The 20717-nt window shown below is 47.0% G+C and overlaps 2 protein-coding genes across 21 annotated transcripts in view; one reads left to right on the top strand and one right to left on the bottom strand.

Moving 5' to 3' along the window:
- The window catches only part of LARGE2 (LARGE xylosyl- and glucuronyltransferase 2), a 100183-nt gene that overhangs the window by 43976 nt on the left and 35490 nt on the right, over positions 1 to 20717 (top strand). For 3 of the 8 annotated variants that reach the window (XM_019519307.1, XM_019519305.1, XM_019519304.1), the window contains exons 11-16: positions 254 to 417; positions 1207 to 1485; positions 2119 to 2265; positions 2488 to 2683; positions 2896 to 3044; positions 4985 to 5204. In XM_019519307.1, the coding sequence (XP_019374852.1) occupies positions 254 to 417; positions 1207 to 1485; positions 2119 to 2265; positions 2488 to 2683; positions 2896 to 3044; positions 4985 to 5042 (993 nt within the window). In that variant the 3' untranslated portion in view covers positions 5043 to 5204. Of the gene's footprint in view, positions 1 to 253; positions 418 to 1206; positions 1486 to 2118; positions 2266 to 2487; positions 2684 to 2895; positions 3792 to 4984; positions 5205 to 6272; positions 6591 to 6635; positions 7444 to 20717 lie in introns of those variants that run through there. The other 5 variants (XM_019519311.1, XM_019519310.1, XM_019519308.1 and 2 more) reach the window with 5 other exon arrangements.
- PHF21A (PHD finger protein 21A) overlaps positions 7493 to 20717 on the bottom strand; it is a 268370-nt gene continuing 255145 nt past the window's right edge. For all 13 annotated transcript variants that reach the window (XM_019519314.1, XM_019519313.1, XM_019519325.1 and 10 more), the window contains 3 exons: positions 20255 to 20330; positions 19805 to 19908; positions 7493 to 17767 (listed from right to left, as the gene is read on the bottom strand). In XM_019519314.1, coding sequence (XP_019374859.1) covers positions 17513 to 17767; positions 19805 to 19908; positions 20255 to 20330 — 435 coding nt within the window. In that variant the 3' untranslated portion in view covers positions 7493 to 17512. The remainder of the gene's footprint in view (positions 17768 to 19804; positions 19909 to 20254; positions 20331 to 20717) is intronic.

Genomic DNA, 20717 nt, shown 5'->3' with positions numbered 1-20717 from the left:
TAACCCCTTGTGCCTTTCCTCACTCACCCTGGACACATGGGAGTGGGCAGTGAACCATGAGGCACTGACTGGCTCCCAAGTAGACTATCCATGCCATCCCCTGGGGCTTTGCAAGGTGGGTCTCTCAGGGCCAGGCATGTTGGCTATGTGCAGACTAGTTGTGCCCTCCCACACATTCTGGCTGAAGTGTGTGCCCTGATTGGGTTAGCTGCAGCCTGGCCCCTACCCCACCTCACCAATAGGTGCATTCTAGCTGCAGCGGGCGCTGGAGGACCTGGATGAGGATGACCCCTGCTATGATTTCCGCCGGCAGCACCTCACACAGCACCGCATTCACCTCTTCTTCCTGCAGTATGAGTTCATGGCCTTGTCTGACCCAGCTGATGTCACCCTGGTTGCCCAACTCTCCATGGACAGGTGTGTGGCAGGACCTGAGAGGAGGGAGTGGGGAGAGTCTCATCATCCTGCCCCCTCTGGATTGCCTTCTGCTGCCAGGGAGATCCTCAGGGCTCTGTGAGCAGGGTTAACTAGCCCTGTACCCAACCAGAGGCAGTGCCACAGTAGTCAAACCAGCTTTGTGCCAGGAAAAACACTGTCTCCATCTGGGGGGCCTTGAGGGACTGGGGTTTACATGGAAAAAATACGTTAAATGGAATGTGTGTGATTCTGTGACTGTCACATCGCCCCAACCACAAAATCACACCTAGAACCTGAGCTCTCACTGAGAACAATGCTTCTAGCCCTTCGCTGAAAGGAAAGCCTTGTAGATGCAAACCTGGCAGATCTAATTCTGCAATTTCTGCCTCATTTCGTCCTTATGGGATGAGTTGTTTTCATATCTGATTCAGTTAAACTGTCCACTGTTTATTGTGTTGGGAGCTGCCACACCAACCCCATCACTGCCACTGCCAGTAGGAGGATCTAGGGGAGTTGCTATGGCTTTCAGGTTTGGTTGGTCATGGTGTACACAGGGCCTGGCCATCAGACTACAAGGCAGTTTGCCCTAGGGGCAGGGGAATGGTGGACAATAGATGGGTTGTGGCAGATCTGATCTGGAGGCTTGCTCAACTCCTAGCTGTGCCCAGCCTGGCTGCAGCCACTGCTGTCCACCTCTCCTTGTTCCTGCATGCTTGGTGGCCTAGTGATTCTCCCCCATGTGGCCAGCTCTGGTGGGGCTCACCTCATGCCATGCCCTTTGGCTTGTAGGTTACAGATGCTGGAGGCCATCTGCAAACACTGGGCAGGACCCATCAGCCTGGCGCTGTACATGTCAGACGCGGAGGCCCAGCAGTTCCTGCGCTACGCCCAGGCCTCGGAGGTGCTGAGTAGCCGCAGGAACATTGCCTACCACATTGTGTACAAGGAAGGGCAGTTCTACCCCATCAACCTCCTGCGGAATGTGGCGCTGACCAATGCGCGAACACCCTATGTTTTCCTGACTGACATCGACTTCCTGCCTATGTACAGCCTCTACGATTACCTCAGGTGCAGCTGGAACTACCTGGCTAGGACCCTCTAGGACTCTGTGTGCTGGAAGCTGTAAGAGAAGAGGGGCAGGGGACAGATCAGCCTAAGCACTCTTGGTCCTGTAGCGTCTGCTCCGTGACACTGAGAAAGAGGATATTGAGCTAGAGAGACATGTGGTCTGACCTATAATGGCATCTCTTGCTCTTCCAGCTCCCCCATCCTCACTTTCCTCCAAGCTCTGTCCAAGCTGTCTGCGTATCAAACAGTGGGGCTCCCAGCTTTTCCCGCAGGATGTGGTTCCCCAGCCTGGGGCTTTCACTACCAGGAAGCTTCTTTTCCATCTTCCACTGGGTCCCCTGGGTGGGGGAAAGGGCTGCCACAGATGGGAGGAGCGTGCCATGTCCCTTCTGGCCCTGCACAGCAGATACTGAAGGTCTCCCACTACCAGTCTCTTGCCAAGGAAGGACAGGATTCTCTCAAGCCTGTTGACGCCCTTCCAGAACCAGCCAAGGGGGCCAGTCAACCAAGAAACATGGCTGCACCTGGGGCTCCCAGCCCCTATTGCGTGGCCAGTACAGGGGTACATATTTACCTACTACTCGTTCCATGGCATGCTGGCGAAGCCTAATGCTCCCTTTCTCCCTGCTCTAGGAGCTCCATTCAGCAGCTGGCACTGCCTCAGAGGAAGTTGGCACTCATTGTGCCAGCATTTGAGACTCTGCACTATCGCCTGACCTTCCCCAAATCCAAAGCGGAGCTGCTTTCCATGCTGGACATGGGCTCCCTCTACACTTTCAGGTAGGTGCTAAAGCTGCTCTCCTCCATGCAGCAGGGCCCAGACTCTGGCAGAAGCAAATTCTGAGGGGCCATGGTGTCTCCTTTCTCCACTCCCATTCTCTGTCCCTGCTTCCTGGAGGATAGTGAGAAAAACAGCCTTGTGCCTGTGGGCTCTGGGTGCCCCTGGCCTCTCTGGAAGCTGAGAGCCTCTGGGCCTGGTGCCTCATCCATTTCTCTTTGAAGGTACCACGTGTGGCCCAAGGGCCATGCCCCAACTGACTATGCCAAGTGGCGGACAGCCACAGTGCCGTACCGCGTGGAGTGGCAGCCGGACTTTGAGCCTTATGTTGTAGTGAGGCGCGACTGTCCGCAGTATGACCAGAGGTTCGTGGGCTTCGGCTGGAACAAGGTGTCCCACATCATGGAGCTTGATGCCCAGGTGAGTGAGGAGCCACCAGCCTAGGCAAGGGTGTGGGGGGCTCAGCCCCTGCCCTGCACTGCAGGAAGGGCCCTTGGGCAGGTGGGTTTGGGTTGTTCTCAGCACAAGATGCCTTTCTGCCTAAGCACTGCTGCCCGTGAGCAGATGTTTGGGGACTGGTGCTCTGGGGTGGGCTGTGCTGTCTGCTCCCTGATGCCCTGTGCTCTCCCTAGGAGTATGAGCTGCTGGTCCTGCCCAATGCCTTCATGATCCACATGCCTCATGCTCCCAGCTTCGACATCTCCAAGTTCCGCCTCAGTGCTGGGTACCGGGGCTGCCTGCAGACACTGCGGGAGGAGTTCCACCAGGACTTGTCGCGCAGGTACGGTGCAGCCGCACTGAAATACCTCACGGCTGAGAGGAGCCTGTGACTCGGAGGGCCAGCGAATGCAGGGCATCGGTTGCACACGAGAGAGGGAAGGGGATCTCTCCTGACCTGGCTCAGTTTAGGAGCTCTCCCTGCAGGCATCAAACCTGCAGCACAATCTCCCTCCAGCTAGAGAGGGAGAGGGCCATTGAGCTGCAGCCCAGGGTTTGGCATTATTGAGAGGGTCTGCTGGTTACCACTGCTTCCCATGGCCAAGGGTGAGTGTCTCAGGGCTGGGCATTGGCTCAGAGGAGCAAGAATAGGAATCCAAAATCAGGATAATGTCACTGAGCAGAAAGGGGAGGCTCTGGGTGGTTTCTCTAGTCAGGGAGAGGCTGGCATGGTCCCTGTAGTGCAGTGTCCAAGGCTTTGGCCAGAAGGGGGTTTCCAGTGTCTCTGTAGAAGACAGTGAGGTGGGAAGTCTCCTTCTTGCACATTCCCTGACATTCAGCCAAAAAGTTCCTTTGCTTTCAACTATGCCCCCACCTCACTATACCCCTGGGGCCCTGCCTGCTCCAGCCCTTGTGCAGGAAGCCCTGCCAGAGCTAGCATCACTGCAGGTCATTTCCTTCATTTCTCCATCTCCTGCATGCACAGCTCCACAACTCCAAGCCCCTTCCAGAGTGGAGGTGTGTGGAGAGGGGGCTGACACCTCACCCCATTCCCTGCCTCCACCTGGAAGATGGCCTAAATGTACAGGAACAGATGACACTGTCTGTCTGCCTGAGTTGTGGAGACGCATCTTGGAGCAGGCTGTCTGGCAAGTAGGGTTGGGGACTGCAACCTCTTGCCTTATACCACAGCTGGAAGCACATAGCTCCCACCTAGGCTGGTCACTAGCTGTGACTGTGGGCTTCTGCCTTAAGGATGTGCCCTGCTTAGAATCATAAAAACACAGAGCTAGAAGGGAGGTTGTCTAGCTCAAACCCCTGCTTAAGACAGGATCATCCCTCCACTTACCATGAAGAGGCAGACACAGCCATGCTTACATGGTGGCTGAACAGGGCTGGGTCTAGCAGCTTCATTCCCCCTTCCACCCCAGTGAGCTCCTACAACCGAGGCTGTATCTCCAGGTGCAGCTTCAGCTGGGACTTGCCAGGGGACCCCGGCTTAATATTAGCACTGTTACCTTGCCTACAGCAGTACAGCACTGGCTCTTGTCCCATCTTGCTGTGGCCCAGATGCGTGTCACTGTCTGGGAGGTGAGGCATTGTGCACATGTTCAGGGCTATGTCTGCCTCTCTACAAAAGAGCTCAGTGTGCAAAATACACACGTCTGCTACCCAGAGGCCTCAGGTCTGGCCCTTTATTTTATATAAAGTCTAATCTCTGTTCAAGTTCCCAAAGGAGATGCTGCCGCTGGACAGCCTGCACCCCTCCAAGACACGGCCATCCTCCTTGTACCGGCAAACTGCTGCATTTCCCTCAGGTTTTCCTGGCTGGGGAGGGGCTAGTGAGACCTAATGCTGCAGGTTTGAGTCAGTTACTGAGGCCCACAGACTGTTCCTGTTTTTGCTGTGGTGCTAACTGCGAGTTCCTGGTCACTGCTGTGATTGAGCCAGGCAGGGCTGAAGCATGGGGGCAAGTGATCCTGTCTGGAGGAACCTCCTGTGGCCATTCCACAGCTCAGGAGGCAGGAGCCTGAATCTCACTAACACCAACATTGTCATTGACAATCAAGGAGGTGGTTGACACTGGACCACAGTAGCTAGGCACTATGGCTGGACCCTGCGCGGGGAGCAGTTTCAGCCAGGCACCGTTCCACAGCCATCACACACTGGCGCACATGAGACACCCTTGCTTTCCTCATTATTTAAATTATTTAAGGTGATTCTTCCTGTGGTGTAAAGGATCAGGGGGTCCGCGGGTTTGTCTTTTCCTTGTTGATTTTGCTGATGGTCCTGGAGTATCTTCAGGCCTGTTGCTGCTGGAACGCTGCTGTTCACTTCCTAGCATTAATCTGATACCCATAAGCCTGTGCTGTGTGCAAAACCCTCCATCCACAGCAGGGCAGATACTGAGAGGGGAAGCCTACCCATCACTCTGCTTTGTTTGGAAGAACATGAGCGTTTCTTGCAGGGTTTTTAATTAAAGCTTTTTTATCCTTTTTCAAAGCTTTGGGGAAGCTGTGTGGTCATTTGGTCTTGTTCTGTGTCATGGTTGGCAGGCAGGGCAGGAGGGGGTGGGCAGGCTGCAACACTCCGATGGGGCACTGTTTTATCAGAAGAGGGCATGGGGTGAGAAGCAGGTGCTGTGTCACAAGGAGATGGGAGGAGTGTGGCTCTTCCAGTGATGGGCAAGGGAAGGGATACCTTCTGAGGGAAGATGTAAAGCACTTGGACTTTAGTTTAACAAAACAAAAACTGTGGGGAAACATGATGGCACTTTACAAACCCATTCATTGGGTGAATATGAGGGCAAAAGAGAAACTTTTTAAGCGAAAAAAAATCCAGCACAGAAGCTTATGACAACAAACTGGATATAAACATTTGAATTGGAAACGGAGAAAAACATTTCCAGTGGGGTGAAGTTTGGGAATGGTCTGAACTAAGAACTTTGATCTGCTGTAAGAGTGAACTCAATAGATGTGTTTATGAAAGGTTGGTTTGCTGGGACAGGGAGTTCTTGGCTCAGCAATCAGTGGGTGAGATGCACGGAATCAGGTAAAAGCAATCCCCAGCACGGGGTTCAGAGCTAACTTTCTTGCAGTGTGGTTGGTGTATCCCTGGAAATCCCATGCTTTGGGGGTCTGCAGATTGTCCCGCTATGAATGGTACTGGTTTTTGCGGGGGGTGGGGGGGTTGCCTCTCTCTGATGCACTAAGCTCAGGCCACAGCTAAATTCAAGGGGTTTTGGCTGGAACATGCTAGTGCACTTGCCTGTACTTAGAAAACTCAGAAGTTCCTGGCTGGAGGGTCTTTCTCTTCTGCTCAGGGTCAGACTACCAGCCAAATCTGGAATCAGGAAGGAGTTCCCCCCACTTTAGGTCTGATTGGCAAGGAGGGGCTTTCCCTGCACCCCCATCCTCTGGGCAGATATTACTCTGCTACAATGCTGTCCTTTCAGTGGCAGGGCCATGGCAACACCCTTGTCTCCTGCTTTTATTGCTAGCTTGTTGGAGGGTGCTCCTGGTTTTGACCTGTGTGATGGCTTGACATAGTAAATGGTTGTCTCTGAATGCAGAGGAGAAGACACAGTGGCCCAGGGTCTAGTCCTATGTTCCTAGTACTTCACTGGGGAGGAGCTCCCATCACCACCCACACACCTGTTTCGAAACCCTCTCCCTTCATGGCTGAACTGCTGAGCAGAGTGGGGAATAGGAAGAAGCAGGTGTGGTAACAGGAAGATGACATGCCAACCCCATAAACAAGACTGTGAACTTCTCCCTCTAAGGAAACATGGAGCCTCAACCCTCATTGCCTTTGCTAGTCTCCAGCTGAAGGTACAGCTCTGCCCACATGGCATTCCTGGCTTGCACTGGAAGCCTCTGCTGGCAAATGTGCTGCATACAAGCAATAGAGATTGCAACACTAACAGAAAAAAAAATGGCTAATTCCCCTGGGCCCCAAGAGTCGAGCTGAGCTTTTTGCATCTCAGGTCATTACTACATGTCAAATTCTAGAGCGTCACATCTGGGGTTCTCTTTATATCTGGGCAAACACATGGACAGCAAGAGTCAGCACCTCCCAGCCACGTCAGTCAGCGATGTACAATTTGGAATGGAATCCAGCCCCCTGCACTGTGCTACACTGGCTTGATGAAGCTAACAGGCATTCAAAACTGTTTAGGCCCAATGGGCAATAGTTCTTGCACCAAGAAGGAGCAAGGTGAGGTAGGAAGGGTCTATTGGGGAGGTGGGCAAGAGCAGAAGTGCAGTTTGAGAATGTTTCCAGGCTTACAAAATCTGCTTTACAATCATCGCAGAGATTTCTTTCCTCCTAGCTTCTTCCCCAAAAAGCAGTGCTAAGACAAGCCAGCTACCCTGAGCCATGTGTGTATTAAACTAGATCCTACCTATCCTGGAGCACCACCACCTAAAGTCAAGCTAAAGCCAAGGCCCTACTTGTGCACTAGGAAAAAACAGTGAGTTCAAGTGCAGCTAGCTACACTGATGAATTAGCCATGCCTAACCTAAATGCAAAAGCTTTGCTTTAGGCTAGGTTCCTACTAAGGATTTTGCTAGGATCATAGGGTTGGCTACCAGTGTGACTTTGTTTCTGTACCAGTGAAAGCAGGGCAGCTTATCCTGATGTTTCAGAGGTCTGCATCTGAGCCTTGCCCTGGACAGCTAGACACGATACTGGCTGCACCATGGCCTTGTGTGCCAGTGGCTATAGAAACTGGTGTGCCTTAACTGTGCTACAACAGTATCTTTCTTGTTGTGGGAACTGGTACAAGGTCTATTTTGTCTCACAAGCAAGGTGGCTTGCACTCTGAAAAGACTGAAAGCCTCCACGATGGAATAAAATCAGGTCCAGTCCAGCTCTCATGGGCACCTTCTGCTGGATAGCATCGTAGTGACAGAACCAGTGTTTGAGCAGTGAGTTGAACACCTGAGCAGCATCAGTCACGAGAGCCACTGTCGCTGCTCCCACTGCCTTTCCGAACCAAATCCCAGTTGTGGTCTAGAACAGGGAGTTGCTGCAAGCTGAAATGAGATGTCGCCGTTTGTAAAGCAGAGCTGTCTGACAGAGCTGCACTGTCAGCTTTGGCCTGGGGCTGACAGATTTCTCCTCCTCGTAGCAGGGAAGCTCCTGAGCTCCCCGCTCCTCTGTGCTGATTCCTGTGCATCGCATACTCGAGAACTGTCCTTTAAATGCCTTGTGCGCATAATGGTCCTTTCTGGTCCTGCTGCCCCATGCAGGTGACGGGAAAAGCTGCCGCCCCCCTGCCAAACACAGCTAAAGAGCCAAGAGATTTCATTGTGTTTTATTTAGTAAAATGTTAAAATAAATAAATACAAATTGATCAGATGCTCTGTATCCCCTCCCTCCCCAACTTTAATTTGCTAAAATCTAAACACAGTTGTACCAAAACTGAAACCACAAGGGACTTGAAGGCTACAGAGAGAAGGCAGCAAAGAGACTGCAGGTCACTATGAGCATCAGGCTAAAAAAAATAGAGATATTTAAAAAATCCAAACCAGCTCACGAGTCAGTATCCGCATCACGCGAGTCTGTGAAAACAAAGTGGTACCATTCAGAAAGGGTATTTTACACCAAGGCCTGCAATGATATGAGATTCTCAGGAAATGGAGGCAGCACAAGAGACACTGGGTTGGTCTGGCACAAATGTCAAAGGGAAAAGAGATGGGGAGACAGTAGATGCTATTGCCATGTTCAGTTCTTTGTTCCTGTGCATGAATGAGTACAGCACAAATGGCCGTGGAAAACTATTAAACTAAAGACAAAACCTGCCACCTTACCTACAGGTGCCCCCAAGTACCAGACCCACTGCCTGTACTGGGGAGACAAGCTGCTGCTGCTACTTCACACTCACATGCATTTCCCTTGAAGGAGCTAGTCACGAGAACACCTCAGTCCTGCCACAGGTTTATGGATTGATGGAGCCACTGCTTTGTTGTTTGTTTGTTTTTTTTAACAGAAGCCGATGATCTATCAAGAATGCCACTTTCTTGTGTCTTATCTAGAATCCAGTTCACAAAGCCTTTCCCTGTTCTCCAGTTACCAGGAACTGGATCCCAGGCAGTTCACAGGTAGAGCCAATGAAGGCAAGGGACCAAAGCCACAGGAGATGGGAATCGGTGTTAAATGCATTTAAAAGGATTTAGAGGAGCCAGAGGATCAGGGCAGGGTACAGTCTTTAGTCACAGCTTGTTAGCTCAACTATGACCCAGGACTCTATTTCCATTCTGCAGTTGTGTGGTAACTCTTGCGTGGGTGTCAGCACAGCGCAGCACAGCACCTGGTGGACTGGTGTCCACATCCGCAAGTCTAGCAAGACAGAATTGGCACTAATCTTACATTTTATTGGCATGTGAAACAGAGATCAAAGACTGCTTTGAGTTTCTCCCTCAACCTTACTAAGGTCCCGTGGTAAAAGACTTTGGTAAAGGGAAGAGCTTAAAGATGACAGCTAGTAAGCCCCTACAAGGCATGGTACTACTTCAAAACTCAATCTGCTGCCTGGCACTGCCTAGCTCTCTCCTACAGTACAGCTCTTGCCAGTTATTCCTTCCTCTTGGCCCCCAGGCTTCGTTTGCACTGACACACAAGACAGGTTTTGCCACAGCAAGGTAAGGACTGTACATTTGTTATCTGACTAAGTAGGCAGTGAGGCAGGTCATGCATGCACACCCATACAGGATCTTGCCTAGTCGACCTCACTGAGCAGTTACACTGCTTTGCCTCCACCAGGACATTACAGTAGGTGGCTAAGACCCAGGAGTTATCTTCAATAAACACGCACACTTTTTTTGGTCAATGAAGCCACTGTGGAGCGGAGGAGGAATCTCCAGCTGGGTGGAACTAGCGTGTTCAGACTGGGAAGCTTGGCTCTTATCTGAGGAGCTGCTTGGTAGTAAAATCTCCCTAAGGGGCCCTCGCTGCCTGTCGCATAAGAAAGTGAGAATGACTCAGAGGCAAAGCGTATTTTGAAAGGGAAGAGCTGATGTGAGACACTACTCGCAGCCTTAGTCAGGTGCTATTTTTATGCCAACAATAATTAAAATGAGGAACCATGTGAAACTATGTTTAGAAATTACAGACTAGCAAGTGGTAACATGCAGCCTTCTGCTCTGTTCAGCTCTGACTGCCAATGTGCTTATTTTCTTAACACGCACAGTACTAGGTGCCCAAGGTATGAAAAAAACACAGCTCACAAGGTTACAACTGTCAGACTTTTTGAAGAGATTTGGGGGAACTGAAGCTGGCAGGAGGGGTGTTGGTGGTAGTAGTCTTTTCCAAAGAATCATTGCTCTTTGCGTCCCTTAGTCTGAAACAACTGGATTGTTGACTTGTAGAGGGTGGGTCCTGGCAGCTTCCATGGCTGTAACTGGCACTAGGTGCTCAGTGCTTCAGGAAACAAACAAACAAACAAACCCCCAGGGCCTTGCTGTAAAGTTGGGTACTCCAAACTTAAGGTAACTCTTGACAACTTTGCTCAGGAGATTTACCCAGGATAACAAAGGGACCAGTATCAGAGCTAGGATCACAACTCAGGAATTCCTCACTCCCAGCCTCATCTAAAATGAAGATCTAAAGTCTCTTCCGGCTCAGAGCAGCAACTTATTCTTCATTTCTTTTCTAGCAAAACTGCTAAAGGGAGCCTTCAGAAAGGCTGGAAAAAGGGTCTAGAAGTGGCTGAGTTTATACTGACTGCACTGTAAAAAATAATAATTAAAAAACAAACAAACAAAGCAAATCTCTAAATGATAACCATGCTACCAACTAGCAACAGGCTAACAGTGCTTAGCATTTGGGCAGCCTTTCCTGCCTCTTGTCCACTTGGCAATGGAAGTCAGACCCTTACTACTTTTAACAAAGTGGACCCAGGCAAGTGTCTTTTTCACTTCTGAAACATCTGACACAATTGGACACTGCAGAACTAGCCAACAGTGAAGAGGCTGTTCTCACCCATCCCTGTACCCTGAATTGGTAAGGGCAGCTCCACCCACATCTAGTGCTGACTGGCTGCCGCTCCATCCAGATGGCAGTCATAAGGAGACTAGCAATGGCTCTACCCTTGATGCTGTTCTCCAAACTAGCCTTCTGAAGAGCCCTTTCAAAAGGCTTCCTTAGATAAAGCAACTATGCCTCAATCTAACTTCAACAATGACATTACCCCAGTGCAAACGTCGCTAAAAAACCACACCATAAGGACATGGGGGGAACAATATAGCTGAACACAGTCGTTCAAAGACAGGTTTTGGCACAGAGCTGCCAGGTGAGGCATCCGGACTGCAGCAGCCTCAAGCAGACATGCAAACGGACAGGTAAAGAGCTTGTTTCCTTTAGCACTACTGGTTCCATAAGTTCTGCTGAGCCTGGTGCTCACTGTTTGTATACAGATGCAAAACACCCAAATATTAAAAGCTAGTTTTGGCTAAATGAAGCACTATAACTCCTTGGCAGACTGAATAACAGGTTGCTCCCAGAAGTTTACTAACAGACTTCTGTTCAGTTTGGGAGTTGTGTGGATTCTGTCCTGATCAACTCTGGAGGAGGCCAGCTTCAGGACTCATTCACGGATGAGATGATCTTTGCAGTGCAGGTGCTCTCAGGCAGCTTGCAGATAAGTTTACTCACGTGACTGATAACAGACACTAAAAATTACTCTAAATCAGGCCTGTTCCTGGCTTCTGGGGACATATGTTCACCCTAAACTTAACTATCTGGGACAGGGGCCTGTCATTTTTATTCACCAATAAATACCACACCCACCACTGCACTAATTCTTCCAGCCATTTGTACAAGGCACAAGAATACAGTTAGCTCTCCTTCCTAACTTTATGATGAGAATGAACAATGCAGGCCCTTGTCAGGGAGAAATGACTTGGGCTATGAGTGGTGGGGACAGAGATAGGGAGGGTTTGGGGCCTGCTTCCTCTCCCACAAACAAACACCGCATCCCTGCTGATGGGGCGTGCAAAAGAAGGGAGAACTGCATAGGATTTCTAAAGTATCCTGTCCTTTCATAGATGTATTTCAGGAGGAACAAGCCTCTAGGAAGGGCAGGCAGGAGGACGGTAGCTTGGGGATCAAGTCTGAAGCCCCTGCTCCTTCCTGATGTTGCATGGTTCTTTCAGCTTCCCCAGGTCAGGTGCAACTTATTAACAGCCTGGATTCAGGGCAGTGCGCCACTGCAGAGGTTGGGTCCAACCTCCCTGTTGCTGCAGTCCTTAAGAGATCTTGTGCCATGTGACTAAGGAAACTGGGGAGTGTATCCATGAATGCCAGGACAGCCTGTGAATGCCCTTGGCTGGCCTGGCCGAGCCTGAGATCTCTCGATAATGCCAAGCCTATCAGGTACACAGGGAAACATGTCCTTCCTGTCTGGCCAGAAAAAGGTGCCTCTGTTGGTTCTCTTCTCTACATCAGAAGCTGGGAGTAAACTTAGCAGTAAGTCCTCTGTGGCAACCCAGCCAGATCGAATTTGCCATGGATCTACAAAGCTGGTTAACAGAATAGAAATGATGTTCTTCTCATCAGGACCAGCGAAGGTGAAGATGGGATGGATGTAGTTTTATGGCATACGTGACTAGGACGAGTAACATGATTGCTGGAAAATCTTCTGCAAACAACAGGACAGAACAGGAACCGCTCAGGCTGGGCTGCTGAGGGGGTTGTTTGGTGTGTTCTGTGCATGCCTGTGTGGGCTAAGAGGAGAGAAGAGGTGGCAAGTGGTTGTTTGAAAATTTTTCTGGTGCAGGATCACCCTGGATCCACAGCTCTTGTGGCTCCTCCTGCTCTCTTGATAGTGCAGGCATGCCTGATTTGTTAGTAGACGAGGTGAGGTGGCATAAGTTGAGTCTTACCAAACCTATCCTTATCTAGTTCCTGAAAGGTGCTGCAGGAGACCGTTCTATGGTTCACTCAGATGTCAGCCAGAGCCCTTGCCTTGCCCTGACTGAAGCTGTGGATAGACTTGGCAAACAAAGTGCTTCCTGGCAGGTGCAACAAAACATCCCAACCTCCACTCAGGAAAGCCGTGGCCCAAAAGTGGGCTATAGAATTTTCCCAGGCTGGAAGCTGAGGAGGCTGGCTAAGTTTGGACCAGGGACAACCCCTAGAAAGAAACAGTTAATTTCTGATTTGACATTGGAATGCTCCATTTTTTTTCAAATGCATTTGCTTTTCAAAAATGTATTAAGTTAGCGCTGAGAAAGCAAAAGAGGCAGGACGTAGCTTGGCTGGGAGAGAACACTTGCACTGCAAATTCACTGCTGATGTCTCACTGCCTCAGGGTTCCAAGAAAATGTCCACGTTTATTTCACATATTCCTCGAGTTTCTGTTGCTCCCTGGCATGACAAGGAAATTCACCCTAGGCTTTTTCGGCTGCTTGCCACACCTCCAGGGCTGAATCTGCAACAGGCCATGGAAGAGGATGATCTGAAGTTGAGAAGTCATGTTTAGCATTCACAACTCTAGCCAGCTTGGCAATGAATTTGCTTTCTGATACCTTGTCACTTTCAATTGATACATTAATCACCATCAATAGCACAATTGATAGAACTGCCTGTAAAATCACCAGCCTTTCATTTCTAGGGTGGCAGATTCAAGTTCTTATCCTTGCCATTAGAAATGTGTTTACAATTATTGACAAATGAGCTTTTGGTTTCTCCTAGGTAACAAAAGGATCCTTTTCACCAGGATTTCTCACATGCAAACTACTGTTTTATTCTGCCAGTGATAATTGCCAGGTAGTTGCAACGTATTCAAAAGAACATATAAGCTGCCTATCCTGCCCAGCAATAGTCCCTTTACATACTGCCTGGTGAACTGCCTGTGTTTTGTATATCCCTGAGCACATTTCTAGTCTAAACAACTAAACACAAGACTAATTATTCTAGCCAGGTATTATAATTTCACTTTCATTGACAACTGCATCATCAAGCTATTGGGAGGGACTGCAAAGTGAGGGAAAGCCTACTTTTGCAATTGAGTTATTCTGTTTCTGAACCATAGAGAGAGGCAGCAATATCTAGAGCCCTGAATGTTGGGCTGGGAGTCAGGAACCTGTGTGACACCAGCTCGCTCTGTGGCTTCACTTTTTTGTAACTTAAAATGGAGATAAGTCAATGCCCACTCCCTGCAGTGATACCAGAACTGGTTAAGACCTGCACAGTGCTTTAGAAGTACAAAGTGCTAAGTGCTGAGAGCTGTAGCTTGCCACCCAGCCTTGATTAAATGGAATTCAGCACTAGGGAGATTTCAACACATACTGAGTCTATACTGAGCACAAGAAGAAAAAGCAGTAGATATTAGTGCCAGCTTGAGCTTAAAAGCTAACTCTCAAACAGTTTTAATTTCTCCATTGTTAGAGGACCCTTTTGAGCAGTTTGAAAATACATTTTCTTTCCTATTTAGCAATTCCCTTTCTTCCCATTGTTCCTGATTGGGCAGACACATCTCTTGTTTACTTATGACTGTGTAGGAAGCATCACTGCCAATGTCAGTACAGCTCTCAGAATGGTACATGTCTATTAACTGATGTTGCTGCAGTCTGTAGGAGAGGCTGTATACAACAAAGGATCAGACAGGGAAAAGATCCCCTGACCAGCATCAAAGGCTTCAAGTTACGATCATTTCTTAAAGGTCAGAATAGAATTTAAAAGCAGGTTTTTGTAGCCTGGAGGACTTTTCTCAACAAAAAAACATTAACAAAAGGTGGAATTTAGGCCAAACCAGGTTGAAAGAATATATTTAGACTCTAGAGATGAACAGATGCCTTGGAAAAGGGGAAGTGGGTACACTGACACATCCTGGGTGATGTGCTTCTATATTTAGAAGAGAGTAAAGTCAACACCAAATTCCACCATCGGCCCTTTCCTGTAATAGGCATAGAAGAAATCAAAGTAGTGCTCAGCTTTTACACGTACTTTGTGACCCCAAATAGTGAAATAGTCCAAACTGCACTAAGATGATAACACTGAACGGGGGGAATGTGAGAATTGTAAAGACAGCTAAGGCCAGCATCTATTTACTCTGGAATCCTGTCTCTGATAGTGAACAGTACCAGAGGCTTCAGAAGCAGGAGCTAGAAACACCACTGTGGCTAATAACAGAATAACTTGTCCATGGGGAAGTTTCTTCCTGACCCTGGGCAGTTGGTTGCTGGACTAGATCCAAAAGCAAGACTGCTTTTATTTCTAGCACATTTTCTCTCATTATCTCGCTAAATATTTAATCCTTTTTAAATTTCACTAAGCTCCTGGTTCCAAGGATGTCCTGTAGAAACTAATTCCATGGGTTAACTGTGTTGTTACATGCAAAAAGCATATTTCCTACAGAGACTTTTAAATGCATTTGATAGCTGCCTTCCTGCTCTAGCTACTCCTGCTAACCAATATCTGCATCTTACCTGCCTTCAAAACAGAATTCAGGCAACTGAAGATAAAGTCCATTTTATCACAGGGTGAGCCAAAAAGAGCACACAACGAACCCTCTCCCAGACCTACAGACAAGTATAAGTAAGAACTGAGGATCAACTCCTGGGTTCAGAGCTGAAAAAAGTGCACGTTCACTTCACTGATAAAGAGGGAAGGGTCCTTGAAAGACAGAGGAGTGAAGGAAACCACTTCAAGAATCCCACAAAGGCATATATGTGAGATGTGGCAGCAAAGAGACTCTCAGGCTAGGTAGGTTTGGGGAATTCACTCTGTTTTGCTCTGAACAGAGCAGGCAGACTGCATCAATGAAAAGCTCTTCATTATTTCATTACCACCAGCAGCAGAGCAGCCCTGCCCAACCACTAAGCATTCACACCACTCACCACCACACAAAGAGTTCTGCCTGGGCTCACATGTGTTACAGACCCAACCCTGCTCCCCTGGGTATTGCCAATGACTTCAGTGGAAACAGGATTTGTCCCAACACATCCATATGCATTTGTGAAACTGGGTAGCTACAGGACACACATGCTGAATGGCCAGGATCAGCACTCTCAGCTGATACAATCCCTGTGACAACCGAGCTCACAAGGCAGGTTCCACTATCCACAGTCGCGCCATAATATGAAAGACAAAGACTGCTGAAATAAGAGGATATAACAAAAGAAGATTTCAGGACTAACAAATCCACTGTCTTTTATCCCCAGGCTCTAATCAGTCCATATTTATGCATTACAAAAACATAAAGGCTTTAACAACCGTGCTGCCAATGCTTTTCTCTGGGCTACTAACACACAAAAGAATGGGGAGATGCCATACTGGCAGAGACAAGCCTCACAGCTCCTCCAGATGGAGGCAAGGTCCAGCATTTTAGAATTTGATTCTGCTTAGAGTCCAGCCAGTGGCATGGATGAGATTGTCTATGGAAACCCGTCCCGCTGGATTTTAAAACACAAACACAAAGCAGAATGTCATCAGAATAAGCAAAGTCTGTGTTAAAAAATTCTAAGTACACAGCATTTTCTCCAGTTCTGACACCTTTTTAATAGAAATCACTTGTTTAGGAAACAAATAGCACTTTTGTAATTTTTACAATGTTTCTTACCTTGATCTTATTTTAAGTAACACTAGGAAGACCTCAATATCTTTTATTTTCCTTTTTAATTTAAAAAAGTTGTTTTTTTTTCCCCCAGATACAAAGATTTTGCCCTTGCATAAAAAAACAGTGCCCAAAACGATGACACAAGGACTCACGACGACTCACTGTATCTCACTGACACTATTACTTCTAATCTATACCATGCAAGGCCCCATCTACCTCTTTAATTAGACTGTCAGCCTGAAAAACAGCTTTTCTATTCCTTATTTAGTTCTTGTTACCAAAAGAAAGAGAAAGGAAATGAAAGAAAAGGACATTTCTCTGTTCAGTTCACACATCTGGGTCGTGTGCTACTTTGTTCAGGATACTTTTGTTTTATAAATATAGAAAAGTGTTGGAACCTCATTTTCAAGTAAAATCTCAGATGCACATCTTCCCTTGGGACACCCCCTTTCCGACGCTGTAAGTTGACTGTTTGGCCTTCTCATTTCCACACCCAGCAAAGGCTTTCTGGTTCACCTCGAGGACCCAAACCACACCAATTCTGCAATGCATTTCATTTGTCTAATGTGAAGAAACAGGATTAACCCGAAGCTGCCAGAACAGGAAATCCCCAGCCAGCACACATGCTGGTTACTCAGTGAAAAATCCATCCCCATTCCTTTAGTACATCTCCTGTCCAAACAATAGTAAATACTGTTTATTTGATAGACGCGTCCCCTCTGGGCACTGGGATTTATTAATTTATATTTCTGGTTTTTGGTTTAATAGTACTGAGAGTTTAGAAACAGGAAAAGCCCACAGGCTCTTTGGACTTGTTTGTTCCCTAGCTAAACAAACGGTTCTGCAAATAAGGATTTGAAACCTGCTCTCCTCCCTCATCCCTGCTCCTCACCCCAAACAAAAATAAAACAAACCTATAGTGGCTGTGGAGGCTGCTGCAGGCACACACTGGTGTAAAATATAGAGAGAGTAAATATATTATTTCACTTGGCATGGTGCTGGCAAAGAACCCCCAGCTGGCACTATTCATGTAACATGATCCAAACTTTGCATGTACACACAGAATAAGAAGGATCAATTGGCAAACTCCGGTGCCGCCTGGCACAAGCATCTTCACGCTCTCTCTGGAACCAAAGAACTAAAGAATTCTGCACTTTCCAGAAGAAATCCAGTTTTGCTTCTCTAGAGTTTCGTTATTTTGCTCCTCCTCCTCGCCGCCACCTCCCTTGGCTCCTTCTTACTTTACTGTGTTATTTAGTCTCATCGCCCTTGTTACAGTTCACCATGCAGCTCTGGGAAGGGGAGGGGGCTGGGGTGGAGGTGGCAGCATTAGCATTGTTAGTGGAGTCCATGCCATTGGAGACGGCTACTGAATTGACCTCAGAGTTTATGGGTTTTGAAAGGTCGATGCCCTGGATGAGGCGGATCAGCTGTTTTACCTTCTCCAAGGAGCTGTGCATCTCCTTCTGTTTTGCAAGGATGGTATTCTTCATTTCCATGCATTTCTGAAGCAAATTAGAACAACAAGAAGCTCAACCATTATATGCATAAAGATATCTGGTGGAACTGAAGATGGTAAAGAAAGGAATTCAAAGGATCGCAATCCAGATAATAACCCAAGAAAGGACTGTACCTGTAAATTCACTTTCCCAGTTTTGAGGAGGACCAGCCTCAAAGCTGCACACAGATGAATTAGTATTTACCAAGAGAGGAATTAAATTGCTTGCAGGCAACTAACTACCAGTTACTCTACCTGTTTGTGTCACCTCCCTTGTAGTTCTGGGAATAGCAGAACTGGTTTCATCCTTTTGTGTTTATTCTGAAGGGGATTCTGGGGATACCTTCCACTGCAAGATTTTGTTATTTTCTTTTCAGATTGTATTTCTGAAATGTCCTTACCTCGGCTCTGCAAACGGAGATGTCCTGTATGAGCCGACTTTGCTGACAGCGTGTGGGTCCCACTAATGAGATAAGCCTTTGCTTCTGCACACAGCTTAGCCTGTTTTGGCAGAAACATTAGCCCTCCTCCCCCCCGATAAATACAAAAGGTGACTTGAAGAGAAAGGGACAGTCCCCTCTGCACTTGAAAATTGTATTTTGTGGTCATTTTCCATTATGAACTTCAGAAACCCAAATAGCTTATCAAAAGATAAGAGTCAAGGCAAGTTAGCTTAAAAAGAACACAATTGCTTAATGTTCCAGGAGCAAAATACTGCTGACATCTATGGCTGAAACTCTCAAGAAGAAAAAGGATAAGGCAATATTGTTATGCCTATAACATGCAGGTCCTTGCACAGAAACTGCAACCTCCTTAAAGTTTTAAAGCCTTTTGTCTGCCACTGCTCTTCAAACCCTCTTGGTCCCAGTTCAGTTTCTAACTATGGATGACAGCATCATAGAAACCCAGCTATATAACTGGTTCTAATTGGCCCTTTACTGGCAGTTCAGTGAGGCAGTAGATGACAAGCGATCCATGAAGAATGAATTATCCTCACCCACAGACAGTCCCTCTAGTCAAGAGCAGAGGAATTTGGGTGAGTGTACATGTGTGCACATCCTTGGAGTATTTACATCATTGTTATTCACACCATGCCATGCCTCCGGAGCAGTTAGTCAGTGCCACTTACCACCAATATGAAATTTTCTTTTTTAAAAGGAGGCATGCAGCCTTTTAATATACCACATATTATTTATTTGATTTATTCTATTGTACTCATCAGCAAAAGGACTTTAGACATGGGACACCTTACGAACCTTATAAACATTTTCCTTAGCCAGAAAATAAAAGAGGCAAAGGTATACTATAACAACTTTTCCAAACATTGGAACATTGCAACATATTGTTGCAAACATTCACTATTGAGAAGAATTTAGCATTTATAATTCCATGCCATTTTAAATGGGGCTCACATTTGCAGCAATGACTTAGGGGCCTAATTTATGTATTGTGGTGATAAACAAAGATCTGCTAATATAGAGATTACAGCTACTGTCACAAACCAAGATAGAATGGCAAGATATAATTATTATATATGGAACTACCACATATTTACCTAACTGAAACTATCTTGGGGACTTGCCAAAAACCTGCAGGCCAAATCTGTGAGTAAACGGAGTACACTACAGTCACTTTCATCTTGGAAATGGTGGTGCCAAGCACCAACAGTATAGGTCCCACCAATGAAGCCTAGCTATTCAAATTAAAATGAGACCAATAGTCTCCACAGGCTGCTCCTCCAGCTTATCAACTGCTCCTAGTAAAGTTTACTACACATCTACTATGTAAAATTAGCCCACACAACATACATCTCATCCAACATGGCAAAGTGAGTTCCCAGTTCCTGTCCTTCACACTTCCCAAAGCTCTGAAGAGCAGGGAAAAGAGCAAAGTTTAAGTAGAAACTTAGTTCTCACTGACTCTAATGGAAGCTGGATCAGGCTCACACTTCGTGTTCAGGCTTGCTCTTTGTAGTTCTTTCATTCTAGCATCATGTAAGCAGGCAGGACACAAGTGTAAGGTTACATGGGAGAGCAATACTTACTGTTATAGAATTGCTGAGCTGTTTAACCTTCTGCTCTAGTTGTTCTCTTTCCTGTTTTAAATCTGAGCTCCACTTAAGTAGCTTCTGTTTCTCCTCTTCTTTTGCTGCAAAAGGGAGTATTAATCCTCTCAGGGATGAATATTTAAAGGGTCTCTTGTATGCCCTGCAGATGGAGTTTCTAAGCTCCTTTACACAATGGGTATACCAGTGTTAAGAGTCATCTGACAACTAGCACATTGGATAATACCTGAAATTGCACCTGCATAAGTGAAGAGTCATACAAGGCTTTCATAAAATACAGAGGCTGCCCTTTTCACTTATTATGTGGCTTTTCAAGGGTTTATTCTCCTTTATTTCTTCTTGAAAAGCAAGTATTACCTAACCCTGTTACCTGAATAATGTTTTCCAAAATCAAAAGCAAAGCATAAGTGTTCTCCTCTGTTTTCCTACCTGCTTTGTATGCAATATATGAATGAACAATTGCTAAAGTCCCTGGCCATGGGATTGCTTCTTCTTTCTTTAGCATCTGAAAGAAAAAAGTGTAAGCATGGTTTACTGCTGGGGGAAAGAGAGAAGATAAAGTTTTTCTTGGATGCTGTCAGACACAACTCTGTTAACATGCTCTGCGAGCCTGTTTCAAGATTTAAAGGAGAAAATTATTCACATCTGTGCTATAGCTCCCACAAAGAAGACCTGTTTATCACAAATGTCACCATTTTATTGAAATCCCTCATACAAAAGACAGCCAACTAGTGAAACTTAAAGAAGCATGAAAAGGCAACGTACCTAACTCAAACTTGCCAGGAGATAGGAGTGTGATTTTATGGTCCAGACAAACTACTGATCTAGATCATTCTTGGAGAAAGCCTCCAATGGTTAGAGCAGTCTCCATACTACATGTCTGAAAGTCAGA

Source organism: Gavialis gangeticus, unplaced genomic scaffold (assembly GCF_001723915.1).
Source record: "Gavialis gangeticus isolate Ggan-Ray unplaced genomic scaffold, GavGan_comp1, whole genome shotgun sequence".
In the NCBI taxonomy this organism is placed as follows: Eukaryota; Metazoa; Chordata; order Crocodylia; family Gavialidae; genus Gavialis; species Gavialis gangeticus.
The sequence above is the reverse complement of the archived record's forward strand: the minus strand, read 5'-3'. Positions and strand labels throughout refer to the sequence as shown.